The sequence below is a fragment of the Antechinus flavipes genome, chromosome 3 (genome assembly GCF_016432865.1).
Source record: "Antechinus flavipes isolate AdamAnt ecotype Samford, QLD, Australia chromosome 3, AdamAnt_v2, whole genome shotgun sequence".
Taxonomy (NCBI): Eukaryota; Metazoa; Chordata; class Mammalia; order Dasyuromorphia; family Dasyuridae; genus Antechinus; species Antechinus flavipes.
The window spans coordinates 122760909-122779824 of NC_067400.1; the positions used below are offsets into that span (position 1 = coordinate 122760909).

Here is an 18916-nt window from a genome sequence, read left to right on the forward strand (position 1 = left end):
TTTCATTTGAAGACCTTTGGTGATCTCTTGAGTGAGTCCATTTCACTTTTTAGTAGGTCTAATTATTAAGTTTTACTTACATTGAGCCTAAATTTATCCCCTGCAATTTCTTCCATTTATTCCAAGTTTTTGTTTCTGAGACCAAACAAAACAAGTCTAATCCTTTTTATATATAATAGCCCTTCAAATACTTGAAGACAGCTATTATATCATACTTAACTCTTTTCTCCAAGCTAAACAATCTTAGTTCCTTCAGCCAGCATTACTTCTAAATATCTTTCCTAAAAAATGATGTCCAGAAGTGAACATCATATGTTAAGTATTATTTGATCAGAATGGAATATGGTGGGACTATTACCTCCTTGTTCTTAATACAATTTTCTTTTAATGCAGCCTAAAATCATATTAGGTGGGGGCATTTGTCAGACATGTCATAATATTATTTATTAACCTTAAAGCATTCTAACTCCTTATTGCACAATAAGTTTTTCTTATAAATTAGCTAGCAGCACTTTCTCCATCTAGTATGTGTAAAGTTGCTTTTTAAAAGCAAAACTACACATTTTGTAATTATATCTATTAAGCTTTATGTTCATTAAGACTTATTCCATTGATCTAGCATGCTGAAATCTTTTTGATCCTAAAACTATTGTTCTGTGTATAAGTTATCCTTCTCAGGCTTGTATAATTATGCTAAATATGCTGTCCATTCCTAAGTCATTAAAAAAAAATGTTAAATAGGACAAAGAAACTGCAAATCCTAGCTGTACTCCATATTGCCACTTTAGTAGCTACACTTACTGCCTGGTCTTTTGGTTACTTCTAAATTCATCTAACTTTGCTTTCTTATTTAATTCACACATCTTCATCTTGTCCACAAGGATGATATCAGAAATTTTCTCAAATGTTTCGTTGGGAATATTATATATGTTAGTTCACTATATTGGGTTTATTGCTTAAATGTTTTCTTTGGGAAGGAGAAGGTGATGAATAGAGGAAGATGGTATATTTCCACAAATTATTGTAATGTAATAACAAAAAAAATCAGCAAAATTTGTTTTTTAAAATATCAGATGCACAAAGAAAAGTCTTCCTCATTCTAAGCCTTGTATTCTACTATCTAATTGTGTTTATCCTAAGAGTAAAAGGGGATAAATTAGCATAATTTGTTCTTGATAAAGCTATTTTTCACTTTTAATACTCACTACTTTTCTTCCTAAATGTTAACACTTTTTTTTAGTAATACAGTATAAAAGTGAAGGAAAATTCAAGGGGCCTATAATTTATAGGCTCCAATCCCTTGTTCTTTTTAAAAGCAGAGATATATTTATGTCTTCAGTTCTATGGCAATGCTCCTTCCCCCAGTTTCTTCTCCAATCACTCAAAGATCATTGACTGACAACAAAAACATTTTTAATTTTTTTTTAATTATTATTACTCTAGGATGTATACAGAAAGCTTGTAGGGGAAAGATAACACAATGAACATCAAAATCAGGATTCCTCCTCCCTCTCGAGACAAAATAAAACAAAACACAAAACCAAAAACAAACAAAACAAAAATACCTTGAGCTATATAACTTGAACTTATTGAACCAGAAAACATAAAGAGTTACAACTAACTGGATGGATAGTTTGTAAATTCTCTGGGGAGAGATGATTATAAGAATTGGCAGATATGGTTTCATCCTGGGTTCACAGGCAACATTTCATGGGGCACTTGGTCATCTTGCCTTGTAATGTCTATTATGGGCACAAACAAGAGGACCACCATGAAGCTACCTGCATCCATCATCCGTTGTAAAGGATGATGGGGTAGAAAAAAATAATCTGTAAAAAACTCAGTAAGAGCTGCCAAATTAATCCAGAGTTACAGGATCCCTAAAGTGGAGGGAACTTCAGAGCATACCTATACAATAATTGTTTCTTTCACAACCTTGACAAGTAACCTCTTACTGAAAATTTCAGTGATTTCAAACCCTTTTTCTTGAAGGTTCATGATTTCACATGAAAATGGAATCAGCACAGGATGATGAAAATTGTTAGGAAATACAGGTGAGGAAAAAGAAATAAGAAGCTGAAGTCTTGTGGAATGGTTAGCAGTCTCAACTGTCAATTTTGTCTATTGTGAATCTTTTTCAAGAAGATGGAAAATATTAAATGTGGCAAGCATCAAATGAAATCAGAAAAATGGAACTTAAGGATAATTTTTGAATCTGGTTCAATAGGCATAAAGCAACTACTTCCAAGAGTGGTAATTATTTCAGAATCACTTTTCTGTGTATAATCAAATCATCAATTGTTTAGAGCAAAAATTAAAAGAAGCATCAAGTTAAAATAAAGGATAAAGGTCTTATTATCTCTTTTCCAAAACTATTGCATGCACCTCACTTCACACCAAGCAGACTTGCTGGAATTTCCTGTATTATCAAAGGTGATAATTCAGTTAGTGCTAAAGAGGATGTTTCTTTTTAAAAATTTTATTTATTTTGTCAAATATTTCTCAAGTAACATGTGAAATAATTTTTAATAATCATTTAAAAAATTTTGTGTTCCAAATTCTCTTCTTCCCTCCTGTCCTTTCCCAACCTCCTTGAGAATGCAAGCACTTTGATTTTGATTATACATGTGAGGTCATGCCATATAATTAGCAAAAGAAAATACAAACAAAATTTTAAAAAATAAAGGGTAAAAAGTATGCTTTAATCTGCATTCAAATTCCACCACTTTTCTCTCTGAAGGTGGATAGGATTTTTCACTATAGGTTTTTTGGAATTGCCTTGATTGTAGGCAAGTTTTTCACAGATTTTTACAATTTTGTTATTACTGTGTTCAGTGTCCTCCTGGTTCTGCTTATTTTACTTTAAACAAATTCAGAAGTCTTCCCAGGTTTTTCTGAAACCATCCTGCTCAGCATTTCTCATAGCACAATAGTCTTCCATCGCAACCATGTATCACAATTTGTTCAGCTATTATCCAATGTATGGGCATCACCACACTTTCATATATTTTCACCACAAAAAGATCTGCTATAAATATTTTTGTACAAATAAGTCCTTTCCCCCTGTTCTTTGATTTCTCCATTTCTTGCCCACTACCAAATTGTTTTGATGATTACCACTTTGTAATATACTTTGAAGTCTTGAATTGCTAGGCCACCTTCTTGAACATCCAAAAAAAAAAAAAAGATCTCTTGATCTTCTTGATGTTTTGCTCCATTAGATGAATTTTGTTATTACTTTTTTCTATCTCTATAAAATATTTTTTTGGTAGTCTGATTAGTATGGCTCTGAATAAGAGAATTAAGTAGAATTGTGATTTTTATTATGTTGGTCCTGCCTGCCCAAGAGCAATGAATGTTTCTCTAATTGTTTAGATGTGTATTTATTTGTGTGAAAAGTATTTTGTAATTGTATTCATATAATCCCTGGGTTTGTCTTGGCAGATAGACTTCCAATTATTTTATATTGTCTGCAATTATTTTAAATGTAATTTTTCTTTGTATCCTTTTCTGCTGAATTTTACTAATAGTATATAGAAATGTTGATGATTCATGTGGGTTTATTTCATATCCTGCAACTTTGCTGACGTGTTTTCAACTAGTTTTTAGTTGATTCTGTAGGATTGTCTAAGTATGTTATCATATTATCTGCAAAAATGATAATTTTGTTTTTTCATTGCCTATTTTTAATATTTCAATTTCTTTTTCTTATTGATATTGCTAGTATTTCTAGTATAATATTATATGATAGTGGTAATGGAAATTTTTGCTTTGCTCCTGATCTTATTGGGAAGACTTCATTCAGATTTATGTCCATTACCAATAATGCTTGCAGATGGTTTTAGCTAATGCAACTTAACATTTTAAGAAAGGCTCCATTGATTCCTCTGCTTTCTAGGGTTTTTAATAGGAATGGATATTGTACTTTGTCAAAGGCTTTTTCTTCATCTATTGTGACAATTTGCTCCCTTCTTTATCTTTTTTCCACTATCTCCCAGGGCATAGCTCTTTCTCACATACATTTTTATTTCATCCCAATATAATCGATTCATATCTTCTTTTTATTTAAAATACTTCTAAATGCTTTAATAATGATAAAGTTTTTAGAAGATACATGTATCACCTTGCACATAGGAAGGTAAACAGTTTATCTTCTTGAATCCCTTGTGGTTTCTTTTATGTTTACCTTTTTATGCTTCTCTTGAGTGTTATGTTTCAAAATTAAAATTTCTATTCAGCTTTGGTCTTTTCATCAGGAATGATTGAGAGTCCTCTATTTCATTAAATATCATTTTCCCCTTGAAGTAATATACTCAGTTTTGCTAGGTAAATTAGTCTTGATTGTAACCCCAAGTCTTTTGTCTTTCAGAATACCATAGTACAAGCCTCTGCTCCTATAATGTGATAGCTGCTAAATTTTGTGTGATCGTGACCATGGCTACACAGTAAATGATTTCTTTTTCTGGCTGCTTGATGTATCTTCTTTTTGACTTGGGAGTTTGAGAATTTGGTTATAATATTCCCCAGAGTTTTCATTATGGAATCTTTTTCAGGAAGTGATTGGTGTATTCTTTTAACTTTTATCTAATCCTCTGGTTCTATCCAGGATATAGGTGAAGTTTTTTTTGATAATTTTTTGAAAATTGATGTCTATATTTTCTTTGATGATGGCTTTCAGACATTCTAATAGTTTTAAATTGTCTCTCATTGATCTACTTTCCAGGTCAGTTGTTTTTCATATTTTTTTTATTCTTTTGACTTTGTTTTATTGTTTTTTTTTTTTTTTGATGTCTCATAGCATTATTAGTTTCCACCTACACAATTCTAAATTTTACGAAGTTATATTCTTCAGTTGCTTTTGTATCCTTTTTTTCTCCATTTGACCAATTCTGTTTTTTAAGGTATCTTCTGCCATATTTTTGTGCCTCTTTTTACCAAGTTGTTAATCATTTTTTCACATTTTCCTTCCTTTGCTTTCATTTCTTTTACCTATTTTTCTTTATCACTTTTATTTGATTTTCAAAATAATTATTTTTTTTTGCTTTTTCAGGAATTATTGTTAGACTTATTTTTAATTAACATATTTTTTTGAGGTTTTGCTTGTAAATGTTTAGATTTAATTGATCTTTCTTCTCACTATAGTAACTTTTTATGGCATGGCTCTCTTTTTCCCCCTATTTGCTTATTTTCTCATCCTATTTATTTCTTGATTTGGAACTTTATGTTAATGTTGGACTTTGTTCTTGGCATGGTGGGAAGGGTACTGTCTCAAGCTTTAGGCTTTTTAGAACTAGTTTGGTATTGGAGAAGTTTTTAGATGCTCCCAAGATGGTGTGATCTGGGGAGAGTTGGGATCATTGCTTTCTTGGTCTCCATTCTGATTTTTATCCAACACGATTAAAATAGTACTGTTTCTCAGGGACTCTTCTCCCTTGGAACCAGAAAAGATACTGCTTCTCATGGTCCCTTATCCTTTGGGGCCAGAAATGATACCACCTTTCAGGCCTTCCACTTTCTTTTGACAACTCTTTTCCCTTGAACTAGATGTGGACACAGATAATGAAGTTGCCAAACTGTTGTCCCTCAGAGTTTTCATTTTCTCTTGAACAAAAGAGTTACTTTCTGTCCTTGAATTATGATACAAAAGTTGGTATAAGCAATGGAGTTGCAAAATAGCATATAGTCTTGCATACAGTAAGTACTAGCACTGGGGTACTTTGTAATCTCTTTTCCACCACATTTTCCAGTGTTCCTATATTTTCTTTTTTCCAGGGGGGTTGCCAGGTCCCCTGATCATATATGGATTGAAAAATCCCAAGCTGCTTTTGGTTTTGTCACCACCATGTATTCCTACCACCTATGTTTCATTCATGTGGGCTCTGAATCAGCCTTTTCCCCTATGTCATTGATCTGTCTTTCTGACAGATCTTGTGTTGTCTTGGATTGAAAGAATGTCTCATTCTTAACTTTTGTTGGCTCTGCTACTCCAGAATTTGATTTGAGATGTTATTTTAAGTTATTTGGAGGGGAATGTTAGGAGAATTCAGCCGAATGCTTTCTTTACTCTGTCATCTTGGCTCCATACCCAAAACATATCTTTTGATTCAAAATCTGGTATTCTTTCCCTCCAAGTGGAGCTTAAATTGATAACTATAAATATTGTTTTTTGCTTCATATTTGGCCTTTTGATGAATGAAGATAGATAGAATATTAATTCAACTGATAGAAAACATGCTATTCATTAGTTGCCACATTTTTTTCTAGAATGATAAAATGTCTTCCTTTTTTTATATTGCCAGGTATCATTTCACTGTTCAATACTCTGTGCATACCTTTATGGTCTTTTTCACTTGATACAATACCCCATCATGGTCTTAATTTCTTCATCATTATTTTGGTTTCCTCTCTGTTCTTGTTCTTTTGAGCTTGCACTTGTGATCTGGATAAAAGTAAGCAGCTGCTTAGAGAGTCTCAACTGCCAGATATGGCATCTCATTTTTAGCACTCAATATGGTGTTTTTCAATCAATGTCCTATATTTTTCTGAAATACAGTTTAGCATCTTATACTGTACTATCTACTTAGTACTATCTTTCCCTTCCTATGAGGGAAAGGGAGTAGCCAAGTTCAGTTGTTGTTTGGAGAAGAAGCAAGAAAGTAAATGTTCCATAAAAAGTGGGAAATGCTTGAGAGTTGCCAGCAAGGGTGGAAAGTTGCCAGCACTGTAAGGGTTCTCCTTTTTAGACATTGGATCTACTTAATCCTGCTCCACAAGTGATAAGCACACTTTGGTTTAAAAAAAAAAAATGTTGTAAATCTCTACCAGCAACAGAATAGTTTGTGACTGAGAAAATTCCTAGCCATGAGTTTCTATTCCCCCCTCCCCCACATTCACTAGTTCTTGACCTATAACTGTGACTATGACTAGTTCTATGACCCTATACCAGTGTAAAAGCTAGGAGTTTCAAGTTCAAAATTCAGTTTTCTTCATATAAAGATGGACTCTACTGGAGGTATGAATAAAATACTAAATGGAAAATGCTATGTACATTGTTCTTACTTTTTTTACCTGATAACAGAAGGAATTCATGATGAGCTAAACAAAATGTATTTGACATAGAATTCCTAAGTTGGGAGTAATTTTTGTTTTCTTTGTAAACTGCCAACATCTGAGAGAGGCAGTGAGCATTTAGTCACTAGATAGATGCTTTGTAATTTAATATACATTATTTTTTATTGTTTCTTTCCTAAGAATAAAAATAATCTATGCAGGTAAGCATATTTGCTTAATAAAAGACTCTTATAAACTCTTTTTGAGGAGACAAATGGCTAAGATTATAATTATTTTCCAAGCTTAAGATTTCCATGCCTTCTGGCCCTTTAAAAGCAGGTAACTAATCACTTCTTATCACTCTTCAGTTGGCCATATTTTCTCTGGCTTGCTTCCACTGGAATTTGAAGCAAGTAAGCTTGCAGAGGGGAATTTAGGAAAATAAAAATAAACATGAAGCACTGACAGAATGCAAAATATAATGAAGGAAATATTAAATTGCAGAGAGAATAAAGGAATCAATGCAGTGAAACAAAGAGGGAAATTGAGGATTTATAGAGAAGGAACAGCTAATTCTGGTATTGTGGGAAAAGTGGTGGACCTCTAGTCAAAAGACAAAGGTTCTTAGCTCTAATTTAGCCCTGTGACTCTATACAAGAAATTTGACAAGACCTCAGATTGGAAAGTGAAGTCAGCAGTACTCATGTTCATCTATTATTATACAATATCCTTAGTTCTCCCTCCTAGTAATGCAGAAGCAACTAGTCAGAATGGGGAGGGGGGGGGGGCAGAAAAATATGAGTTCTAATCTCACCTCAAACTATTATCTGTGTAGTGTTGGGAAACCTACTTAATTTTTCTGGACCTAAGAACTGTAGAATGAGAGAGGTTTATTTAAAAATCTATAAGATCCCTTCCAACTCTCAATCTATGACAGTTCTACTTGTCAGGAAGTTTTTCCTTATATAAAAAGTAATCTGTCTCTCTTCAGTTTCTATTAGTCTAAGCTCTGATTTCTGTGGCCTAAAAAAAAGATGAATAGATAAAAGTTTTAGGGAAATACATTTCCCTCTGCCATTTGGCACCCTTTGAAGGTTAAACAGGCTAAACAACTTCAGTTCTTTAAACCAATCTTCAAATAAGATGGTCTTTGGTCTCTGAACCATGCTGGCGCCTTTCTCTAGACATTATCTACTTTGTTAACATCTTTCTTAAAAATGAAAAATGAACATTAAAAAATTGGACATATCTCTCTAGATATGGACTGACCAGGCAGACAACAAAAGGATGATCTATAATTCCTCACCATCCCCCTTCTTATACTATTCTTCTCTCAAGAGAACTTTAGATAATGTTAGATTATTTGGTTATCATATCATATTGTTAACTCATATTGACCTTCCATTCAGACTTTTTTTATTTGAATTACTATCTAGCTACAGAATCTGTATTTTTCCACAGTGAAAATTTTAATCCAACTGTAGAACTGCACTGAATAGTCAGGTAGTTGCTTATATAAAGAAGACCTAGGTTTTTGGTTGTTTTTTAAGACTGTGGATTCAATTTGCAATGATAGTATGTATCATAGTAAAAATGAGATGACCTAGCTGCAAGAGTAGAAATAGAATTTCCAGAATAAAAATGGTTCTGTTACCCTTGTGTTTTCCTTTGGTCAGATTTTACATCTGGAATATTTCATTCACTTCTGTATTTTAGGAGGGTAGCTTAATAAGGTAGTGAGCAACCAGAGGAGTAAGGGAGCTTATAACCATATCATAAAAGCACTAATTGAAGTAATCAGGGCAGTTTATCCTGGAGAATACATGATATCATATAATCATTTCAAATACATGAAGGAAGAAGACAGAAAAAAATTGGATTAAAGTTATTTCTTCTACATCATAGCAGTTAGAGATGCAGCACTGCTGTGATTTGGGAAAATCCATGTAAAATTTTTTGGCCTTCTCTTCATGCCAAAGCAGGATTATTATAGTTTTAAAAGGTAAAATATGTGGATATTATATGATAATATCCACATATTTTATATATTTCTGAGTTTCTAAACTTTTTCTGACTTTCACATGTCATCTATGGCTTTCCCAAAACTTGCTCAAAATTCCCCTTTTATTTCTTATAACAACCCACGATATGTCAAAACAGTGATGGGGAAAGTCACATGTAGAAGGGAAACTATATCTGCATGTCTCTAATTCATTAAAGTAGGATGAGTGGATAGAAGTTATAGGGAGACACATTTCTACTAAGAGTAAGGAAGCACTTCCTAGTTATTAGAGCTCCTCCCAAATATGAAATATAGAATCTTGTTAGGTAGTTAGCTCATTATCCCTGGAACTATACTAATAATGAGTATTTACAATCACTTGTTAATATATCATTCATGCTTCAGAAAGGACTGATAAGATCCTTTCTTGCTCTATGATTCTATAAGCTATTTATTTCTCTTTACTAACTTTTGTCTTAATAGATATGACCCATTATCATAGCCAGCTGAGATGTTTTTGAATATTTATTGTATTGTTTAACACGTTGCATATCCAGAAGTGTGTTGGTAGATGTTTAGCATGGTAAAGAAGTTCAGAAGATTCTATTGGTTACTTCCTATAATTCCCCGGGCTCCCCTGGGGCTTGATTTCAATAGTAGATGCTGATCTCAGTACATGTCAGTGTTTATAGTAGGATTTCACCATCTTCTTTTCTTTTGATCATGTTATATACTAAAGCTTGCCATGTTAATTTCCTATCTTATATTGCAAATTATTCTATCCTGTCAATTTACTTTCTGAGAGAGAAATCTTAGTCCTGTTTTATCTAGTAGAGATAGCATGCATTTAATAATTGTACCACTTCCTTGGGAACTAGCTTTTCTCTCTGGAGTTAACTATCAGCTTGGATAAACATCCTTTGATTAGTTGCATTGGCATCTATGGAGGAGAAAGTTGAAGGGTCAGTGGGAATGTTCCTTCAGAGAGTTTAGACATTTATGTACTTTCCTGTATTATCTCCCATCAAATGTAAAGAAAGGCAGAATATTATCAATATCCCTAGGTAAAAGAATTAGCATTAATAGTTTTCTTATGGCTTGACTATTTAAAAATTCAGATTCTGTATGTCTGTTAATTGAGTTCAAATTCAGACTCAGAAATTTACTAACTATGTAATCAACCCTGTAAATCACTAAGTCCCATTTCTCTCAGTTTCCTCATCTGTGAAATGAGCTGCAGAAGGAAACGACAAACCATTCCAGCATTTTTTGCCAAGAAAACACCAAATAGGGTTATAATTTGACAACAACAGCAACAACAAAATCCATTCATCAGTTTCCTTGTAATGGAATAAGGCCCAGATCTTAATTTTACTTGTAAAGAGAACTAGCTAGTGAGGAAACTTACTTTACGAATGAAGGCTACCTGCTTTGCAATGGACAGTCTTAGAAAGTTGTATTGAGGGCTAAAGAATATGTAACTTGCTCACCATTGAATAGCCATCCTATTCAGAAAGGATTTGGATGAGATGGCTAAGTCAGAAGAAATGTTTGAATCCAGGTCTTTCTACCTGTAAGGACAGGTATCTACCCATCATAGTTCACTGCCTCATCTTTTTATCCTCTTTTAGATAAGATAAAATATTTGGTGATCTCTTTTATTGTCCAAGAAGGTCCCTTTAACTTTTCTTCTCCATTTCCTTCTCCAGTTCATTTTGCAGATGAGGAAACAGAGGTAAGCAAGGTTAAGTGACTTGCTTTGGGTATGAGATACAAATTAAGATTTAAAACCAGAATATATAGAATTTTCTTATTGATGCAATTTTTTTTTTTACAGTTGAATAAAGGATGTATACATAGAATCCTTACTCTCAAGAATAATTCAATATGATTTAGAGAATGATGAAGGCAAAGATAAGATCCAGACCAGAAATATTTGAAGGAAAAGATTTACCTCTGGGCAGATCAGGGGAGAGATCTTGTGGCAGAGGTAGCACTGGGAGTGAGTCTTGAAGAAGGAAGTTAAGGATCCATAAGTCAGAAATGCTTTATAGGCATGGAATGTGCATATTGTAGAGGAAATGCTTGCAGGGTGAGTTGGAGAAAGATTTTGTAGTCCAGTTCACTTTGAATAGAGAGTGTTTGGGGAAGTAATGGGGAAGCTAAGTAGTACAATAGATAGAGCACTGGCCTTGGAGTCAGGAAGGCTCAACTTTCTGAGTTCAAATCCAGCCAGTATCTCTGTGATCCTGGGCAAGTCACTTAACCTTGCCTCTGTTTCTTCATCAGCAAAATGAACTGGAGAAGGAAATGGCAAACCCTTCTAGTATTTTTGCCAAAAAGCAAAACACAACAGAACCCAAAATGATATCAAAAAGAGTTGGACATGACTGGGGAAAAAAGGGAGAATAATGGAATGAAATATACCTGTCTGGTGCCAGATTGTAAATGGTGTTAAAGCCCATGCTGAAGATTTCACATCTAATCCTAGAGGCAATGGGATAAGAGAAATGTAAGACTTCCTTTCTCTGAGCTTTTCCTCATCTGTAAAGTCAAAGTGTTAGGCTAGGTATATTCCAAGCTACCTCTTAGTTCTCACACTCGCCGAAACTGTATGTACTCATGCTTTGTTTTTCAGTTTTTCAGAGTTTGAGTTTGACTTAAAATTTATTTATAGAAATAAACACAAGGGTTTGAGGGAAGCAGTAAACGGTCCCTAAATTAAATCCATAGACTTATCGTTTGTTTGTTTTACCATTTTATTTTAGATCCTGACTGGATGACAACATGTCAAATACTGCCTTGAGAAAAGCATCTCCTAGAAATGGTAATATAAATAATAATCTTCCATAACTAGCTATTTATTCATTGACAACATATATCAAGAGCCAGGAACTGTGCTAGGGCTGTGAATACAATAATTAAAAAAAACAAAACAAAACAATTCTTATTCTCAAAGAGCTAATATTCTATTGGGGAAATTCTTTCTTTGGATCTTTGAATGACATAGTTTTGAATTCTCTTGCTCTAGCTTGTTCATATCAGTCATGAAATCTGTTAACCAGAAGTATACAAAATATATATAGTCTGAATAAAGTAGAGAGAAAATAATACTTGGGCAGCTAGGTGGTACAGAGGATAGAGAACCAGATATGGAAGCAGAAAACTCATTTTCCTGAGTTCAAATATGTTACTTCTTAGTTGTATGACCCTGGACAAGTCATTCATTTGTAAAATGAGCTGGAGAAGGATATGTTAAGTCCCTCCATTGTCTTTGCCAAGAAAACCTCAAATGGGGTTGTGGAGAATCAAACATGACTGAAAACAACTGAACAACAAAGTATGAAACTATCATTCCAATTATAGCAGTTATATAGAAATCATATTAAGTGTAATACAATTTCAATCATTAGGAAATAAAAAGAAACAAAAAGCAATGCAGTAGAAGGACTCACTTCCACATTTTAATAAGCACTAAAAAATAAAAAAATAAATTGTTGTGAACTCTGTTATAAGGAAGGCTGAAGATTTCAGATATTCCAAAATAATAAAAAAAATTTATATTAGGCAATGTAATGGATTGAGTGCTGGATTTGGAATCAGAAAGTCTTGAATTCAAATCCTACATAAAGATACTTAGCAGTTGTATGTGAAGCCCTCAGTTTCCTCATCTGCAAGGTAGGGACAACAATTATTTTACATGGTTGTTAGAATAAAATGAGATAACTTTACAATCCTAAAAGCACTATAGAAATGCTAATTTTTATTAAATCTTTACCAGGAACTATTATTTTAAAAACAAATCCTGCATATTTCCTTTCAAGTAATGACTTTGATTTCATATATGGAGCAGAAAATTGTGATGAGAGACAAAAACATATTTCCTAACACCCTGATACTTTACTACATTAGTATTTCAGTTAAAGTAAATCCAAAAAAGATTTTTAAAATCCCTACTATGTGTAAGACACTGGGTGAGGAACTAAAGATTCAAAGCTAAAAATGAAACAGTATCCTTAAGGAGCAGGAGCTTTTCTACTAAGAAAATACTAATGGAAGCTGGAGATAGGAAAGGAAATAAACATATAGAGTCAGGTACTCTGCTAAACAATTATAATTATTATATTATTTGATCCTCACAATAACCTTAGGAGGTGGGTGCTACTTATCCTCATTTTATAGTTGATGAAACTGAGGCAAGCAGAAGGTGAGTGATTTTCTCAAGAATACACAGTTACTAAGAAACAAAGGTCAAAATTGAATTAAGGTCTTTCTAATTCCAGTTCTAGCACTCCATCTACTGTATCACCTTGTTGCTTCTAGATTCTCAGAGCTGTTGATTACAATGGGAGCCAGGAGCCATGCTGGAACCAGCTCTCACTGGCTTGAGAATCTATTAAATTTTAAGTGTGAGTCTTTACACTTCTAAAATCAAGGAGCACTACAAATCAAGGCTTGATTTATTTTGTGGATTGTCTAGTAAACTAATAGAGTGTTAGAATAAATGTTAAGAATGCAGATTAAACTTTAGAAGTGTCATGTGTCTTTTTCTTTTTTTAAATTTTGAGAGTCACTTGATAAACATTTATCAACACACTCTTGGCTCTAGTCTTGGATCTGCCACTAATTATCTAAATGACATTAAATAAGCCCTTAACCTCTCTTGTGCTTTCTTTCTTTCTTTTTTTTTTTAATAAAATCAGAACATGAATAGTACATACAGTGTTAGCATCTAAATGAACATAAGAAGACATTACCAAATCTTCCATTTACTGATCTACAAAACAAAAGAGATAAACTGGATCATTGCCCTGCTAGTTCAAAATTTTATGTCTCCTGTGGCTTTTAAGAGTTCACTTGGGGGGAGAAAGGCAAAGTTAATAAACCATTGGTGTTTGTGCCAAATTCACAGGTCTGTATTCTCGGCATTAGGATTATGCCTAGATTTTAATTGGTATCTATGCAATATTTTTGTGTTATCTTTGATGATGGAGATGTGGGATTTGTTCTTTCTTGTCAGCATATCTTAAGATTGGAACATTCTTGAGTTTGCCAATCTAGTATTTAGTCTCACTGGGTGATCTGATACACCACTGCAATTTCTTTCCATGTTTTAAATCCTAGAGCCCAGTTTTAATCTGTTGTTGTGTAAAGCAAATTTTTATGTTTAAATTAATTAGATGTGAAGACTACTCCTCTGGGGACTGCACTGAGACAACAAGGTTTTCATGAAGTGAACAAGCGAAGGACTTTCTTACAGGATAGCAGCTGGATAAAGAACCGCCCAGAAGAAGAAAAGTAAGGAGGAGAAAACAGGGGAAAGATGGCGGTGGGGGAAGAATCATAGAATGTAATGCCTTACAGATTATTTAGTCCAATAGCTACATTTCAAGAGCAGCTAGTGGATACAGCATCAGATCCAGAGTCAGGAAGATTCATCCTCTTGAGTTCAAATTCAGCCTCAGATTTAATAACTGGATGACCTTGGGCAAGCACTTAACCCTGTTTGCCTCAATTTCTTCATCTGTAAAATGAGCTACAGAGGGAAATGGAGTCCAATATCTTAGCCAAGAAAAAAAAAACAAAAAACAAATGGGGTCATGAGTCAGCTATAACTAAAATGAGTGAACCACAACAATTCTCCATTTTACAGATGAGAAAATTTCAGACACATATATGTTAAGAAACTTATACAAGATCATATAAATAGTAAGTTAGTATATGAAATCATCTTTGAACTATAATTTCAATGCTCTCTGTTTTGTATTGCATTGCTAGTGTGAATTTAGAAAAATGAACAATTTCCTTGTCTTTGGGTTTATTAAATATTCTATAATTTAGCATAGTTTTTGGAATTTTTGTGTATATGTGTGTGTGTATGTTTGTAAATATACATTATATGTGTGTGTGTGTGTGTGTGTGTGTGTGTGTGTGTGTGTGTATAGGGAAGATGGGGAACCTTAGTTGTATATGAGTCATTAATCAGAAATGGTAAGGTTCTGTTGTTGTCTATCAGACAAAGTTTACTCACTAAATTGAAATTTAGAAAAATCTTGATTTTCTAGCTTCTAAACAAATAGTATATTCCTAAATATGTATTTTCTCATCTCTGGATTATCTGGATTATCTTTGGATAAATATATCCTAAATATGAACTTTCTCATCTCTGGATTGTCATGATGCTGCTTTTGCTTGATTCTCCGTCTCCATGTTGAACTATTCTTTTCATATTCTTTTTCTTCACCATGATCCATATCTACAACCCTACTTTGTTTCCCTTCTTTCTATACTCTATTTTGATTAGTGATGTCATTAACCTACAAGGGTTTACTGTTGTGTTATAAACTACTTCTAGATCTCTTTTCAGATTCCTGTAATCTTTCTCTTGAGCTTGTGAACTCTCAGTGCTATTGGGCATGTTGAACTTGATGTGTTATCAACATCACAGACTCAGCATGTAAAAATGGAACACATTACCTTCCATTCCTCCTTGCACTTCCCTATCTCTGCTAAGGGACCCATTTTCCTTCTAGTCTCTCAGAGTCACTTAAATTTGTTATTTTCCCTCATTGCATAAGTCAAAGCAAATGCCAAGTTTCTACCACCATAACAGATCTCTCATTTTATTCATACAGCTTTTATTTTAGTTCATTGTCATTAGCTTTGGACTGTGAAATGGCTTTCTGGCTAATCTCCCTGCCTCAAGCTTTTCCCCTGGCCAATCCATCCTACACACAGCTGCTGAAGGGATTTTCCTAAAGCATAGATCTGGCTCTGCCATTTCTCTACTTAAAGGGACTCTACTAGCTCTTTGAGATCAAATGTTATTTCATCTGATTTTATCCTTTAACTTTTTTTTTGTTTAAGTTTTATCATATACATAATTACTAGTGGAGTAGTTCATATATATTATTTAGAAATTAGTAAATGACATGTTGAAGTAGGTATACACTTGAAAAATTATACTAACAGAGCTATGACATCAAAAAAATTTGGATACCCCTCTAAAGGATAGGGAACTAGCCTCAGAGTTACAGATTATGTAGCTTTTGGCAAAGTCCTTAAACCTCTTGGTGTATCAGACAACTGTTTCACATCATGATTATCTACCTTGGCTAAAAGGTTAAAAGGATTTCTTCCCATGTTTAACATGTATTAGATTATTTGTCATCTAGGGGCGGGCGTGGGAGAAAGGGGGGATTTGGAACACAAGGTTTTGCAAGGGATAATGTTGAAGAATTATCCACGCATATGTTTTTTTGGGGAAAAAGCTTTAATTAAAAAAAAAAGGATTTCTTCATCAAGAGTTTTGTCATATAGTGAAATTACATATTCTATTAAAAATTCAATTCAGCAACCAACCAAGCAATCAATGAACATTTGGTTACTGCCTATTATGTGTTAGATACCATACTATGCCAAATGTTGGGGATAGAAAGCCAAAAATAAAATAATCCTTACCTTCAAACAGCCTACAGTTTATAAGACTGAAACCAAACTTCTTTTTTCTCTTCAGTCTTTCCATGAGAAATTTGCAAATTTTCAGTTTAACTAATTACGTTCTTGAGAAGATGCAACTCTTTTTGTTGTAACAACATTATTTTCAACTATGGGACACTGATGAATATGTGTATATACACACGTTCGAAATTTACTGTAAATGCTACCTACATTGCTGAGATGTAGATTCATTCAAATTTTAGGGTCATAAGGTCTTCAATTTCCAAAAGGGACTTTAAAGATCATCTAGGTTACACCCCTGATTTAACAGATGAGGAGTTAAGGCGCAGAAAATTTAAATGACTAATTTAGATTGTAAATACAGAACCAGGATCTCAACTGAGGTCCTTGACTCTAAACCCAGCACTCCTTACCACTACATCATAATGCCTTTCTTATTGGTAAAAGGAAAGTAGGGGTTTATGTGGAATATTTCTAATCTTTTACAGTTAATTTCTTGGGAGAGATACAGTAACTCCCAAGTAAACACAGGCAGAATGGTACTGTAAAATCAAAATGTGAGGTTATGTGGACCATTGCTCTGATCTAATATGACATTTTAAATGTTCTGACAAAGTGGGATTTTTATTATATATATCTACCCATATGCCAATAATATTAAGGACCTTTATTTCAAGATTACAGCAGGAGAGAATGAATGGTGGTTTTTGTCTGTTCATTTGTTTGTTTGTTTTACCAAGTACATTTACTTACCAAGATACAGGACAGTAGATAGATGTGGGCCAATGTGGGTTGAGGGAGAAATTGTTTTTGGCAATCCCTTTCTTTTATTTTGAATGGCCAGCTTCTGGTCTGCTTTTAATCCTTCTTCTATGGGGGAGAGCCCTCCCTTCTTCCTGTCATTCCCTCTCAACTTCATGGCACAGCATAGCATGAAAGATGAGCAAGGTATCAACCAAGCATCGATGTGAATTCAAGGAGGCAAAATCACCTCCAAAGTAGCTGGCAGGAGTAGCTATTCATATTATTTGAACCTCATTAATCAGAATTTTTTCTTAACTGATAAACACAGTTGTATTTTCTACAATCATTAAGTGTAGTTTCACAGTACTAAGGAACTTTAGTAGAACAAAGCTAGGAAAAAATGTGGTATTTCAGGTTAGGTTGATATCATGCAGCTCCATGTACGTACTTCCTGCCTTGGCTCGTGTCCATAGACTGTACTACATGTTTTGACATTTTCTAAAATTGCCCAAACATCTTAGTTTCCCTTCTAGCTCATTGTACAAAGTAAAACAGATTTTTTTTTTGGGGGGGGTAGTAAACAAGAGGTTCTCTTCTAATTAGAAAAACTATAGTTTCAGAGACCTAAAATATATGTTGTCTTTTGAATGATGTCTTCTTTATTACATTTATTGTTGTTTATTTTCCTCCAAGCTTTTGTTGTTATTGTTGTGGAAAAGAATTTTAGGCACATCACTTATCCTCTCTGGGGCTCGGTTTCCTCATCTGCAAAATAAGGGCATTTAAGATCCTTTCTGGATCTACAAACCCTATAACTTCAAATTAAAATGTCTGCATTTCTAAAGTGAAATTTACCAGGTTTTTCAAACAAGCACATTCTAATCCTCATATAAAATCAACTGTCTACCTAAATTGGGATAATCTTATGCATTTAAAAGCTATTTGAAATAAATAGAAAAGTAGGTGGTCCTATGTTCTCACACCCTGATGAAAAATTGACGCAATTGTTGAACTTCATGGAAATGTCATGGGGCACATTAGAAAAATTGTCCTTTGTACTGACAAATTATTTTCATGTCATCATGTGCAGTCAAGTGGTGACTGGTTAAAATAAATAGATGCTTGTTTTCTTTTGCCTGCAGTGAAAGGAAAGAATCTTTGCCAGAGAATTATGAGATCTTTTTTCCCTTCTCCTTTGTTTTGTATTTACCAAACACTGTAGTAACTATTTCTTTGAACTATTTTTTTTTTAACATGCAGAGATGAAAACTATGGCAGAGTGGTGCTCAATCGACATGCTTCCCATGAGGCTTTAGACAGGTGGGTATCTCAGTTAAAGTATATGAATGCTTTAGTAAAAATTTCAAATAATGGGGAAAAAAAAAAAAAAAGCTTGATTAGAATTGCTCATCTAACCACTGATTATCTATGGCAGATGTAAGGAATTCCTTAACTCTTTGAACACATATATATTTATGCAAAATAATTATGAACTTGGAAAGTGAAAAGGGGATACTATAGTGGTCTTTCCAATTGTGATTGCCCAGATAAATTTTTTGGGAAAAAAAGAGTATGGGCAATGAAAAAATAACAATATATTGCTAGACCACAATTCTAAAAGGTTGAATTATGTAACTATGAATTATTCTCATTTTTACC

At 33.5% G+C, this 18916-nt stretch overlaps 1 protein-coding gene across 6 annotated transcripts in view; it reads left to right on the forward strand.

Annotated features, from left to right (window-relative positions):
* Positions 1-18916, forward strand: part of SCEL (sciellin) — a 142432-nt gene that overhangs the window by 13252 nt on the left and 110264 nt on the right. For all 6 annotated transcript variants that reach the window (XM_051983954.1, XM_051983951.1, XM_051983953.1 and 3 more), the window contains exons 2-4: positions 11821-11879; positions 14233-14350; positions 18518-18577. In XM_051983954.1, the coding sequence (XP_051839914.1) occupies positions 11840-11879; positions 14233-14350; positions 18518-18577 (218 nt within the window). In that variant the 5' untranslated portion in view covers positions 11821-11839. The remainder of the gene's footprint in view (positions 1-11820; positions 11880-14232; positions 14351-18517; positions 18578-18916) is intronic.